The sequence below is a fragment of the Dermochelys coriacea genome, chromosome 15 (genome assembly GCF_009764565.3).
Source record: "Dermochelys coriacea isolate rDerCor1 chromosome 15, rDerCor1.pri.v4, whole genome shotgun sequence".
Classification (NCBI taxonomy): Eukaryota; Metazoa; Chordata; order Testudines; family Dermochelyidae; genus Dermochelys; species Dermochelys coriacea.
In genome coordinates, this window is record NC_050082.1 from 15,377,153 (window position 1) to 15,389,548 (window position 12,396).

The 12,396-nt window shown below is 51.5% G+C and overlaps 1 protein-coding gene across 2 annotated transcripts in view; it reads left to right on the plus strand.

The window, feature by feature from the left end:
- Positions 1 to 12,396, plus strand: part of SEPTIN5 (septin 5) — a 70,654-nt gene that overhangs the window by 22,387 nt on the left and 35,871 nt on the right. Inside the window, exon 1 of one of the 2 annotated variants that reach the window (XM_043498079.1) lies at positions 5,404 to 5,798. The exons of the other annotated variant lie outside the window; for it this stretch is intronic. Within the exon in view, the coding sequence (XP_043354014.1) occupies positions 5,643 to 5,798 (156 nt within the window). The 5' untranslated portion in view covers positions 5,404 to 5,642. Of the gene's footprint in view, positions 1 to 5,403; positions 5,799 to 12,396 lie in introns of those variants that run through there. 2 annotated transcript variants of the gene reach the window in all.

Sequence of the window (12,396 nt, forward strand, 5' to 3'; positions counted from 1 at the left end):
CACTGCATTTGATTAGAGGGTCGGCTGGGCGACTTGCCTGCTGAGAAGGTGAGCAGGGAGGTGGTATACGGAGGCCAGGGTCCTTGCTGTGGATTGCACGGTGGTGGGAGCTGCCCCTCCTTGGAGTGGGGTGGGATGTTCCAGAGCGTTTGGTTTCAGGACTGGTGTGTCGAGCTGCCCACTGCCCACCCGGTTTCATGGCGTACTGTTGCCATGTTTCCCAGTTTCTTGAACTGAACTGTGTTTTTTTTCTGGGAAGATTGGGTTCAGCGGAGAACAAACCCCTGTGCTGGCTCAGAGCGAAACTGGGGGGCTTCTGGGGGAGACTCAGAATGCAGTTCTACCTCCCTCTACCATCCATCCCAGCTCACTCCGGACCATGCTCTGTGGCACACATCATTGCTTCCTCCTGTTGTTTTTCAGACAGTAGTTTGTTTTTAATGAGGGAGCTGTCCCCTGAGGGACTTCCCTGCCTGAGCGACTCCAAAGGCCTTCAGCACCTCCTTGAATTAGATTCCCCTCTCTCTGCGGCTGGAAATTTTCCAAGTGACCCTGTCCCCTTTGCGTTAAGCTGCCTTTCATGATTTCCACTTGTCAAGACCCAGGCCATTTATCTATTTTTAAATATTTATCATTAAATTGAGATCTTTCTCAACCATCTAGCACTTCCTTATTCACTGTAGGTCACCCGTGAGTAGCCCAGAGTGCTGCCGAAGTTGAGTGGAAGAGGGAAGGGCAGATTGGCAGACAAAGGGAGGGAAGAATTGATCCACAGGCCTTGTCCTCATAGAACTCCTGGCCTTGAAGGCTTCAGGCCATGAAGGATAATTTCCCCCACTGGCAGCAGTCCCTGGGGGAAATATGAGGGCCCAGGAGTTCAGGCTTAGATGTTCATAACGGTCACTTCTGGTCTCAGAAATCTAAGATTGTGCTGAAAGAGGAATAAGCAACCACAGGAAAAGGATAGGTGCTGGAACTCAGCTGCAGAGAGTTGAGCAACTCATTTTGACTTGTGAGACCTGTTGTTGAGCAAGATGACTGGTTTCCCTTTAGAAGGTGCAGCCAGTGAAACGGGGAGGTGAAGTCACCCCCCAGTTCTTTTTGGCAAACACAGCTAGTCTTCCTCTCTCCGCACGACGCGTTTTCCATTTCTTCCATTCTTCCTGCAGTTCTAGCTATGATTTCAGAAGCAGCATGCCCCAGATTGCATAACTGTATATGTGCCCAAGCTGCCAGCTTTGTTCATTTATTTTGGGTAATGTGCTTGCATTGGCACCGTTTGCACACGCACTGTCACGCTGTTGGGCATGCAAAGATTGCAGTGCCCCAAGCTGCGTGTGCAAAAAAAGGTGGATGAGCAAATTCAGAGCCTTGTTTGTGAGCACTCTCCAAAACGTAGCCCTTAAAGTGAGTGGTAGCTGGGGGTAGGGAAAGGAGGAGTGGTTCTCAAAGATGTTGCTGGTGGGATGTCCTAGCTCTGCAACGGAAGATCTTTCCGCTTTGTGGTGGGCACTGGACTCTCTTGCTTCCCCTTCTTAGCTCCAGAGGATATGGGAGTGTTGAGCGCAGTGTGTAGCCTGGCTGTAGCGTCATCCCATACGACACAGTGCTAGGCAGATCTGTCGTTGATTCACTTCACAGTCCAGTGTGGAGTTGCGACCTTTGTTGGGAGCTCATCTTCTCCCCACCAGTGATCCCAGCCATGGGGAAGGGTGGGGTGTGCTCCGCAGTGCGCTGTCGGAGGAGAAATCCAAGAGTCCTGGTCTGAGTACATCATGCCTTCTACGTCTTTCTCCTGTGTGTAGGAGACTGTCTCCTGGTCCTGGCGGGCCACACCTTTGGGCAGAGCGAATTCAAACGTCGCCTGCTCAGCCGGGGGGCTGTGTGTTCAGCCCCTGCTTGCTGAGAGAGAGAGCGGCTCTCCAGAATCAATCATTCTATAGCGGCTCCTGTGAGCTGGCGGGTCAGTGGGAACTGATGGCGTCATCTCTGAAGTGGTTTGTGTGAGTCCTTCACAGTCTTAAAACCATTAATTAAGTTCTGTGACAGGACAGAAACATGCTGAGGTTCCCTGGGCTGATGGGGTGCATTTGCTCTTGACTCTTACCGCCTTGCAATGGCAGATTAACCCCTGCCCGCCCCACTCCTCTTCCTCTCCCGACTCTGAAATGCTTCCCATCTCCCTCATCTACCACGGCAATCCCTGCTGAGTGACGGGGCACCCCTGCTTCCCCCAAGGGTTGATGGCCTCAGATTCTCTGCCTGTTACTTCCCCCTGCTCCTGGCCTCAGCCCTTGGAACGACCGACCTCACTGCTGGCTCCTGCGCTGGGAGGAGTCGAGAACAGGATGTAGGGGAAGCGGATTGTGCAGGCTGGGTGAGGAGCAGGGGGTCAGGACTTGCTCCACCCTTTGAGTCCCAAATTACCCTGCCTCCCAGAAGACCTTTCTCCTCCCTGGCACAGGCTGTGTCCTAGAGGCCACCCATCCCCCTGCTCTTGTCAGGGAACTATTGAATTCCTTGGCCACATCAGCGTGGGGATTAGCAGTTCCTTTAGAGCAGTGGTGCACAAACTTTTCCAGTAATGGAATCTGTCTGCACCCTCCCTCCACCCCCTGTTACTACACAGTCATGGCTTCCTCAGCCATGGAGCTTGGACTGAAGGAGGAGTTGGGGGCAGAACTGGGGATGGGGGAGGAGCTGAGGCTAGCAGCAGAGCTGGGCTGGGGGCATAGAGGGGATGGGGGTGGAGTGGAGTGGGGGTTAGGGGTGGAGCAGGCTTGGCGGTGGAGCAGGACTGGGAGCTGAATGGTTGAGGGCAGAGCTGGGCTGGGGGTGGAGCAGGGCTGGAGGCATGGCACTCCCTCCCCATCCCCGTGGGAGCTGGCCCAGGCCTGCTTGTATGTCCCCCTCCCCCCCACCTGAAACATTCCTCTGCATCACCCCTGGGGGGGCCCCCATGGTTTGTGGGACAACTGCCTTAGATGTTAAACCATGACGATGCTAGGGATTGACTAGTCTGGGGATTCCATGGCTTGAATGGAGCCCCAGAATAATTCCTGCTCCCCTTCCCCCTCCGTGAAGAGTTGAGTTGTGGGCCTGAGTGTGTGTTTGATCGAGACCTGAGCCCCCCCAAACATCTGGGGTTTGCACCTTCTCCCCAGCCTTCCTGCTCTTCTCCCAGCCCTGAGGCCATCCCCTGCACCTACTGAGAGAGACAACTCCATTCTCCTACCCTGGAGCAGGGCTGGTTGACGCTCCTGGCCATGGTTTCCAGCCACTGTCTTGGGCCCTATTCTTCACACAAGGAGCAACTACAGAATATGACCTTTATCTCTATTAGGCTTTGTCTGCTAAAAATTCCTGCCATTCCTGCCGCCAGCTCAGCTCCATTGGTGGAGGAACCGTGGGAGCCCTAGTCTAGATAGGGCACAGATGGCCACCCAGGCCCTTAACTATATTAGTCATCTCTGTTGCTCCCATCAGTGGAGCTGAACTGGTCTCAGCAGTGGTGGGAAACGTTAGGGAGGAAAGCAGAGTGTGCCAGCAATAGTGTGTGAAGAAGGGGGGATGGCAATGGAACTAGTGATGACGAATGCTAGGTGTTCTTTGTATGGCCTCTGGGCCGGAGAGGCTACTAAAGATCTGGGTCTTGGGTCTGCTGGCTGATAAGACTGACCGGCAGAGTCAGGCTAGGTGTACGTTCCCAGTAGCCAAAATGCTAAGGGAAGCGCCGTACGTATGGAAGGCACAATATGTCTAACAGCTGTGGTGGTTAGTGTTCCTTGTAAAGAAAGAACGTACGGGGGTGTGTGAGGCACAAACCGGAGGGGGATCTGATGTCATGATGTCGAGTGCAGGGCAATTTGCCAGGGGTGAGTGAATTCAGAAGGGAGTGAGGGTTGGTAAACTGGGGGGTGCAAAGAGCCTGGCCTGTCCAGCAGGCTGTAGGCGGGGGGATTGTCACACACATCAAGTTAGGAGGAGGGAGGTGGTAATCTGAGCTGGCTTGACCTTGAATGGCTTAGTAGTGTCCTCTGTACAGATCAGTCTCAGACTGACAAGACGACCTCTTGCTGCATGCAGTGGAGCGCTCTGGCAGTTGAACTTGCTGTGTCTCCCATAGACTGGCCCATGAAGTGTGCTCAGTCTGTTCCACGGCTGCCTGTCACCTTGGGGCTATACTATGTGGTGGTGATAGGCAGTACCGGTTGTGTTACTTGGGGAGCTGGAGAGCCAGTGAAAACCACGGGGTCGGTCGGTCTGTCCATTAGCCTTGCTAAAGAATTCCCAGGGTCTTCATGACATCTGAGTCCTGTCCTGTCCTTCTGTACCACAGGAGAGGCTGTGGTTGGTGATTGTCTGATGCTATCTTTGCTCACGAATGGCCACTCCTTGGCAAACGTGCTGCCTGGCACAGTTGTATTAAGCTGTAGCAATAACACAGCATCCTTTCCTTACAGAATTATTATTTTAGCTGCGTGACTGGGGCCAGACCAAATAAGAATGCTTGGCTGCTGGCAATCTGAATTGGCTGCCACTGATTTCCTTGGAGAGAGGTGTGGTCTGAGCACAGGACTGGGAGCCAGGAATGTCCATATTCTTACTCACTCTGTGACCTTAAGCAAGTTATTACCTTAGGTCCTGCTCTGCCTCGGTTTCTGCATTTACAAAATGGTAGTGAGACTCCTTAACTCCCCCCGAGGATGAATTGGTAATTTTAGTAGATGGCTTTGACGATGAGGAGCAGTAGGTAAGTGCTGCGTATTGTTGTTGGTCCCACTCAGGCTTGGAAGGGTTTGTTTTTTTTAATGAATCTTGATAGATAATATAATTTAGTATTTAAAAAGCCAACAGCCCTGGCAAGGTGTGGAGAAGTGGGGTTTCCTGCAGCTGAGATGCAGAATGATCATTCTTGGTAAGTGTACATGTGGGGAAAGGAGGCACCAGCTAATCAGGATTGCAGCGTCTCTGGTCATCTTCAGTTCCCCATTTCACTTTGATTATTAAAATGGAATCCGTCCTAGTCACATACAGTCAGTCTCCACACGCAGAGATACTGAAGTAGGTATGTCTGGCGCATACACCAAGGAGTCCAGCTAAAAAACAGGAAGCCTAATGTTATGGATCTTGGCTGCTCTCCAGCCTGTGTGTGTCAGGGTGTTACAGCCGTGCCGCCATATGAAATCAGTGGGAGATAAATGTGCAATGGTCTTTGTCTTTAAAGTGTGTGACTAGCTCTGCATTAGTGCTGTTTGCTGGCCTAGAGGGAAGGGTGCTGTGGGGGGGTGTCTCTTGTTTGTGTCTACCACGCGATGTATTAGCTGGGCCAGACCAAAAATCACATAGTGGCACTGCGGGGCTGCCATGTTTATGTCTCCGAGCTTCACCCCTTAGATGCTATTGCATCCTCGCAGCGTGAAGCTACAGGGTTGTCACGTTGCGGTCCCGCATTGTGATGCCACACAAAGCATGATGCAAAGTCAGCCTTGCAGATGTGGGCTGGACCCCGGAAAATCCAGCCAGCACCGTGAATTTTGGAATGGGCAGTAGCACCCGCACCAGCCCGTCAATAGCTGCAGTGTCTGAACCCTTCTCATTTGCGTGTTGCCAGCCGCCAGCTGTGCAGTAGCTGTTGTCCGATGCAGCACCCAGGAGGGTGGCCAGCAACTCTGGCACTGAACGCTGAGGAGGAAGCTGGCACCACCATCCCCCTGACTTCAAAAGACCTCTCAGTCCAGCTTTCCTCAGGGAGCCAGCAATGTTTTTGTAGCAAGAGGAGATACAGCCACGACCCAGTGAGTCACACGGAACTGCTAAAAGTCTCTCCGCATGAAAGCTTCCAGTGGGATAGGATCTGCAGTCCTGCCTGGGGCTCTGGGAAGCAGGACACCATCCCTCTCCTGGCCAGGGATGACTTGGTGTCTGTACTGGAGAACCCAGTACGTGAGAGCGAGTGGCAGGGTGAAAGGGTCAGCATGCTGGAGGTGGGAGCGCCTGTCTTTTAAAGACTCGGACTCAGGCATGCCTAGAGGCCTATGCTTGATTGGATGAATCACTGGGCTGGGGTGTGTGGAATGGTGGAGCAGTAACTCCCCAGCACGCTCTTTCCTCCACTGAGCCCCCGAGGGCCCCACTGGCCCTAGGCCAGGGTCGGGGGAGGCATGTCTGGGGTCCTCTGCAGTGTGCTTCCCTCCAGACCCTGTGGGTGTCCTTGCAGGGGTTAAGGCTGCTTGCATCAGCACTGGATGGGTGGAGGCTCCCAAGGGAGCTGCTTGTGCTAGCATGGGAGAAGGCCACCGCAGAAACTCCTGCATCCAGAGGGCTGGGATCAGAGCTCTCTGCGGATACCTGTGCTGTGTGGATTTCAAGGCTCCCATCTCTAGACATCTCCCTGCCCCCCCCCCAAGCCCCTTCCCTCCTCTGAGAGGAGCACTAGGAGGAAACTGTACAGTGATCTTCAGAGTTTCCTGGCCCCATGCCCCCATCTCAGGTTTTTCTATGGGAGAGTGTGATGTCTCCCCAGTCTGGTCTTGGGGAGACCTATCGCTCCATTGCCGATAACTGGTTCTGTTTTTGTAGGCCCTACATAAACAGACTCCTGCTTCAGCAGTTACCTAAGAAGTGTGTACCTACCATAGCTGTGGTGCTGCTACATCCACACAGGTCTGGGCCTGGTGAGCTGTTAGCCCCCTCGCTGCTGCTAAACCCGAATACAGGCCTGTTCCTGGCACCACCACTCAGAAGAGAGGGAGGGAGAATGGCCGTGTGCCAGACTGAAAGGACAAGAATGTCTTCTGCAGTAACCCCAAACTGCTGAAATGCTCTGAAAAGTCTCTTCACTCAGCCGGTCTCCTCGAACCAAGAGCAGCATCCCGGAGATGGAGAGAAATGAATGCTCCTGCTGACGGATGCCGTCAGATTTCCTGGGGCTACCAGCAAATTGCCAGGCCTAGAAACGATCAGGAGGAAACATTACATGGAAAGGGAATCTAATTACCCTTCTGGTGAAGGCAGCGTTAGTCCTCTCTTAGGGCCAGTCTGGGAGATTTCATGTGCTGGGCCACCTGGACTCCTGCCGAAAGCTGGTAGATTTGGGGTAAATCAGGGGATGTGCCCTGGTGGGAAAGTTAGCAAGAGTCTCAGGCCTGGAGGGTGAGATGCCAAGATTGGGCCCATATCACAGACGCCCCCTGCCCCAAGCATAGATTGCCTGGCTCAGGCAGGAGGCAGTGGGCTGCTCACGTGAGCAAGGGCTATTTATGTGCCGGGGGGGCCTGGCCTGGAGTGTTTGAACTGAGGAGTGCAAACCTGTTGTCTGTAGATTGCTGGCGGATGATGGAAACAACATGCTTTGCCCTAAGGGGAGAGTCTTGCATTGTCCAATTGTGACCTATTTTTGGCCCATTGATGGATGCAACTGACAGGCCCAGGAGAGAGCCTGGGGGAGGCATCTTCAGCAGCAGGCTGGTAGCTGGGCAGGGAGTGGAAGGGGAGCTGCCAGGGGAGGGAAAGGACTAGTGACTGCCAAGGGGGATTGCCTTATAAAATGGCGGTTGTGAGAGCCACGCCTGTGGGAACAGCCTCTGCGTTGTCACAGCTGGGCTGCAGCAACGTGCTGGGCTTGGCACGGACCTGCCCTGCCAGCTCCCTGTGGTGAGTCGGCTGCCACCTTCAGTGCAGAGTCGTTTTTCTGAGCTAATGGCATTTAAATACTGTGGGGCAAGCCAAGAGAGGACTTGTTTTCCTCTTTTGTGGACATCAGATATTCCCAAAGTTCTGCTAATTATAGCTCTGGGCACCAGACAGAGGCTTGGAAGGGTCCCAGCGCAGTCAGCATTGATTCTTCCAGAGTTGTTTTCTGGAGTCTGGCGGCAGCGCAGCCGGGATGGAAAATGCCTCTTTGCCGGGACGGAAGCATCCTAGTGGTGGGAGGAGTGGAAATAAACAGGGGGCCCCTGGGGTTAGGCTAGTGTTTCTCTCAATAGGCAGAAATGCCTTCCCCCGCCTGCTCTTCGTTGGGCCTGGGCCACTTTCAGTGGTCACCAGTTTGTGCCCCTTTTGCAAGCGTATCCTCCTGCAGCTTGACTCCAGTGGCTTTCACTGAGTTACCCCGGCATGAGGACATCTTGACAGTGATGCCATCTCCAGCTTGGAACAAGCCCTCTTTGGTGTATGGGCCCAATCTTGGCATCTTTTACTCCTGTGCGCTGCCTTGCCCACTTCAATGGGGCTCTTCCATAAGCAGGGATTGCAGGATCGGGCCCTCTGACTCTAACTTGAAAACTGCCCTTCGTTAGGATCCTTTCCCAGTGCTGCAGTGTTCCTTTGGGTTATTCTGTACCAGTAGTGTGCTGCCTTGATACCGACTGCTGGTGCTGTCGTTATTTGGAGAAATCCCCTGGTTTGGATGGAAAACTTAACATTTAGGAGGAGCTGGGCTTGTTTCCTTTTTTAATGAAGCAAAATCCTCACGAATTTCCACCCTCTCTTTCTAAACAGCCCTCAGCCCAATGTATTTCAGTGCAGTGGAAATGTACATCCCTAACTTTCTCCTGAGTTTCCCTATTTATAGCTCTCCAAAGTTGGCAGGTATGTGCTCTGTCCCTCTCCATTTTCCAGCTGTGGCTTTGAGATTAGAAGAAAGGAATCCTCACTGTGGAGCAGATAGGAACATGGTCAGGGAAAGGCAAGTAGTGTGGTCAGAGGTCTGGCAGTGCATACTGCAGTGGTTGCTAACCGTTCCCACTCTGTCTCCTCTCCATGCATCAGCCTCTTTGTCTCTCTGCTCTCCGGAGGGTGATGTGCACTATTCAATCACATCTGGAACCTCTCTCTTCACTATGAGCCCAACGCTCGAGCCTGTCACTCATGCAAGGAGTCTTATTGACCTCAGTGGGAATGGTAACATCAGTGAGGGCTCCAGAATCCAGCTCTTTAGCTGCGTCTGCAGGTTCTACTGCCAGTCCAGCTAGAGAAAAGCCAGCTTTCAGAGTGACTGTTGTGACAGAGTTGGGCCAGATGGCTATAGGAGAGTAATAGAAGGCAGATATATTAGCCCCAGGCTAAGTAGGTCCCTTTTCCCTGGGTAAGGTAACAGAGAAGGTTCCAGAACAATCAGGAACCTTCTGGAGACCATTAAGACAGGCTGATTAGAACACCTGCAGCCAATCAAGAAGCTGCTAGAATCAATTAAGGCAGACTAATCAGGGCACCTGGGTTTTAAAAAGGAGCTCACTTCAGTTTGTGGTGTGCGTGTGAGGAGCTGGGAGCAAGAGGCACTAGGAGCTGAGAGTGAGAATGTGGACAGTTGGAGGACTGTGGAGTACAAGTATTATCAGACACCAGGAGGAAGATCCTATGGTGAGGATAAAGAAGGTGTTGGGAGGAGGCCATGGGGAAGTAGCCCAGGGAGTTGTAGCTGTCGCACAGCTGTTCCAGGAGGCACTCTAGACAGCTGCATTCCACAGGGCCCTGGGCTGGAACCCGGAGTAGAGGGCGGGCCCGGGTTCCCCCCAAATCCTCCCAACTCCTGGTCAGACACAGGAGGAGTCGACCTGAGCTGTGGGTTCAGAAAACCGGCCAAGCTGAGGGCTGCCGTGAAGCTCCAAGGCGAGCAAATCCACCAATAAGCGTAAGACCCACCAAGGTAGAGCAGGAACTTTGTCACACTGTCTCTGAGGGATCAAGTGACTTGCCCGCAGTCACTCAGGAAATCTCCTGAATCCTAGTTCAGTCCCAAGACCATCCTTTCTCTCTGCTTATTGCTCTTTGTAACTTACTCTAGCCGTGAGCCTGTTCCTGCTGTCCGAGTGCCTCTGTGTGGATTACAGGGTGTGTCGGAAACAGCTCTGAGCTGACCAGCTGGCAAGCTGTGAATGAGACACTGGGTAGTATCTAACCTGCAGAGAGGTGCCCTACGGCCAGCATGCACGTCCATTGTAAAGCATGGAAATGGGCAAGAGATTGAAGGGACTTTATTTAATTAATGAAGCATGTTCCTTCGATGTGCCTGGAACGTGTGATTTGTTACTCTGTTGCTGTTCTGTGAACGACTTTGACATACTTTACATGGTAAAATAAGGCTGGCTCCTGTTCCCATGGAAATCGGTGGAGCAGGATCAAACCCATGCCATCATCCTTAGCTTATTATAAGCGCGTGTATCACTCTTTGCATCGGGGTGTCTCAAAGTGCTTTATAAAGGAGCTCAGTATCATTAGCCCAGTATTGCAAATAGGGAAGCAAGAGAGACGAACGGATTTGTCCAAGGTCACCCAGCAGGCTCGTGACTGAGCCAGGAATAGAACCCAGGTCTGCTGAGAACCAGCCCAGTGCTCTATGCATTAGGCCTCATGATCACTCCTGTAAAGAATAGCGCTTTATCTTTTCAAAGCACTTTACAGATAGCAATTATTGAGTCCTCCCAACACCCATGTATGCTGGGTAAGATAGTATTAGCCCCATTACACAAATGGGGAAACTGGGGCAGAGAAATAAATTTGCCCATGGCCACACGGCACACCAGTGTCAGATGCAATTCGGAATTGTGACCTCCTGATTCTCCACCCCCATGCATGTTCCTTCAGACCATCCTGAAGCAGAGACAAAAAGCCCTTGAATAACGATGTAAAGTGTCAGCAATAATATTTAATGCAAACCTGCCCTCTGGGGACTTTTCACGGGCCATAATAGTTGGGCCATAATAGTTGGGGCAGGATTTTTCAGTCTAATTGAGCCAAGTTTGGAAAGACCTGTCCTTGGTTAAGATTTTGAATACGGTACAAATCCTGCAGTCCTTTATTGAGCAAAAACTCCCATTGAGGTCCAAGGAATGAGCATGGCAAGATTTGGCTCAATATCTGTGGATTGCTCTTTCCTCTGCAGTCACATTGAGCGTCAACAATGAAAAATGGTCTATAGCCCTTCACAACACCTGGGAGTTAATCTCTGTGGTCAAGGTAGCAACTGGAGTTGCCCATTCAATAGTCTAGTGTCTCCCTCTTGTGGAGGAATATAAAACTGCATTAAGGATGATGGGGTAGGCTTGGCAGAATTCAATTTTTTTTTTAATAATGTCAATGGGGAATATTGATTATTTTTGAGCATTTTTTTTAACTTAATTTTCTGCAACTGAAAAATATGGGAGGATCAGACAATAGTTATTTGATAGTATACGCTGAGATTCAAAACACAAATGGTCACTATCACACGTCAAAATATACAAAGTAAATATCCTTAAATTAAATTCTGGTAAGTTTTCAAGCAGCATTTTTCTTACTTTTCCTATCGGTACATTTTGATGGCTATTGGTGGAAATATATTTTTAATGGATTTGTGTGTGTGCCATGAAATCGACGTTTACCGATAAAAATTCAATCCTCCCGAGCCAATCTATTACTGTCAAAGCCTGCCTGTTACCATGCTCCATTGAGAGCTGGTTGGAAAAAGGCACATTTGGCATGAAAATGTGCACGAGAAAGGTCTGTTTTTGTTCTGTTTTGCTGAAAAATTTCAAAATCGTAATCTGTTCCGACCAGCTCTGCTTCCATCCATTTCTGCGTACGTACAAACTATGCCATAGTCATGAATACACTGGCCGTGTGTTCTCATCTGATTTGATATGAGTAATGGCACACAGCCGAATGAGCAAGAAGAGCTGGTGGTGCTGGGAGCTGTTAGTTTACATTTTATTCAGATTCTTAGTTGATTTCTCCCCTCTGGGGCCTAGCAGCTGCAGAGTTCCTGACTAGATTTGAATTATGATAATTCTCAGCAATCCCAATTGTGCTCAGGGCTGTCCCTCTAGTGAGAGAGCGTCTCTGCCCCAAAGAGATCACAGGGTATAAGATGGACAAGGGTGTGAGAGAGGCTATATTAGCATCCAGTTTCACAGAGAGAAAACGGAGGCATACAGGGGAGTCTATGGCAGAGTTCCTGAACCCAGCTTTCCTGAGCCTAGCGCAATGTCTGCAGTGTAGGCAGAAGGGTGACAGAAGACAACAGACCCCAGCCAACTTTGGAAGAGCTAGACCGAATAGCAATAGCTGTGGCAGAACGGGCTGCTGCTCCAGTTCCATACCCAGAGTGCTGGGTGGGCGTGTAATGCTGCCGCTTTGCTGCTATTGTTGTTCAAGCTTGCTAGCTTAGAGCTCCCTCGGATATGTTTACGTATGCTGCAGCTACACCTTTCATCGCAGTGTAGACCTGCCCTCAGTCCAGGGCTTTAGCCACAAGACCATCCCTCCTCCTTGTCTATTGCTCACCCAAGGGCACGTTTTCAGCACAGCTGGCCGAGAGCTGGCCTTCTGCTTCCCATGCTCTCCGGTGAGGCTTGAACAGCACAGGACTCGGGAGGTTTACAAGTGTGGCAGAACTCAGTGCTCCCAAACGAGGCG